Source organism: Primulina huaijiensis, unplaced genomic scaffold, assembly GCF_012295235.1.
Source record: "Primulina huaijiensis isolate GDHJ02 unplaced genomic scaffold, ASM1229523v2 scaffold205634, whole genome shotgun sequence".
Taxonomy (NCBI): Eukaryota; Viridiplantae; Streptophyta; class Magnoliopsida; order Lamiales; family Gesneriaceae; genus Primulina; species Primulina huaijiensis.
This window is the reverse complement of record NW_027354147.1, coordinates 1-1,327: the sequence shown is the minus strand read 5'-3', so window position 1 is coordinate 1,327 and position 1,327 is coordinate 1. Positions and strand designations below refer to the sequence as shown.

General features: G+C 37.9%; 1 protein-coding gene across 1 annotated transcript; it reads right to left on the bottom strand.

Annotated features, from left to right (window-relative positions):
- Positions 1-67: 67 nt before the first annotated feature.
- On the bottom strand, positions 68-715 carry LOC140966365 (putative pectinesterase/pectinesterase inhibitor 24). The gene has a single exon (XM_073426669.1). The coding sequence runs from the start codon at positions 713-715 to the stop codon at positions 68-70; it is 648 nt and encodes a 215-aa protein (XP_073282770.1).
- Positions 716-1,327: the final 612 nt, after the last annotated feature.

The following is a 1,327-nucleotide window of genomic DNA, read 5'->3' as shown; positions in this document are numbered from 1 at the left end:
ATATTATCTTCAAGCCAAACTAAACCTTGATTCCGATCCCTACACCAACTCTAAACGATCGACCAGGCTATTTTCTTGCATTCGAATTAGCCGTTTGCAGATGTTCCCTGGTTGCTTTTTCGCATTTCCCAATCTCAGTCGCAATGGCAAGAGTGTTGCTCGTATACTCGGTCGAATTCTTCAGTTTTACGGCAGCAATATTTCTCACCTCCTTGGACAAATCCTCAAACCCATCCTCACATGTCTGAAGATCAGTTGCGGCTGCGCTTAGCCAACTTCTTATGTTTTCATAACTGATCTTCTCCAAAGAGGAACCATCGTTCGAGGACGAAGATTTGTTAACGTTGTCCATGGCAAGAGAAAGAAGTTCCCTACAAATCCCCATTGCAGAAAGGGCTGGTTCCTTGTCTTTACTTTTCCTGACTACGAGTTTTTGAAGCGTTCCGTTCTCGGAAAAATCGCGGGTCGTTCTTGAAACTTCAGCCATGGTTACTTGAACAGATTTCATGTAGATTATCTCAGGCTGAGTGGTTACGTTTGGAGCAAGATTCATGACAAGGGAGTTGTAACAAGAATTGGGAAACATAGTCAAAGTGCATATTTCCTCAACCGAATTGATCTTACTGCATTCGGCACTTTCATCTTCAGTCGCCGTCACGCAGAAAAGCATTGTAATAAGGAGGAGAAATGCAAGGTTTCCGTTGTAATATGCCATTGCTGCTGCAGAGGTTGTCTTTCTTTGGTTTATATAAGATCCAGAAAACACTGGGGAGTAGTTTTACTTTTTACATGGGATTACATTGTAATTAATACTCTTTTTGTAATTTAGCCCATCAGATTATGTATATCTCAAAGTTGGTTGTTCCATTAATTGCAAAATAAATATGGTGAAATTGGCGTTTGGACATGGTGCCGTGTACGATATTACTGTTCGATTAAGTAGACCTCATGTGAAGTTCACATGATCCAACGATTCTACGATACATAACACCGTGCTGTGTATTTTAAAAGATCCAAATCAGATCAGCCCAATACTATTCTTTATAGTTGAATCCTAGACTAATATCATTATATATCTATGGTGCATGCATGATGCTCATAGATCCTATATAAACTTAACTCTGGTCTTTACCATCATTCTCTCATTAGTTAAAGATTACCATAAAATATTAAAATCCTATTGGAAATTTGTGATTATATATTTATAATTGTCGCACATCTTATAGTTTTCTTGGAAAAGTTGTAAATTTGATCATTCATGCTGTCAAACACAACTTGTCATCAATGTAACGTTAATATAATACTAACATGTCAAATATCACGCAAG

Excerpts from the sequence above, each read along its gene's own strand:
- LOC140966365 (XM_073426669.1), bottom strand. The coding sequence starts at position 715 with ATGGCATATTACAACGGAAACCTTGCATTTCTCCTCCTTATTACAATG.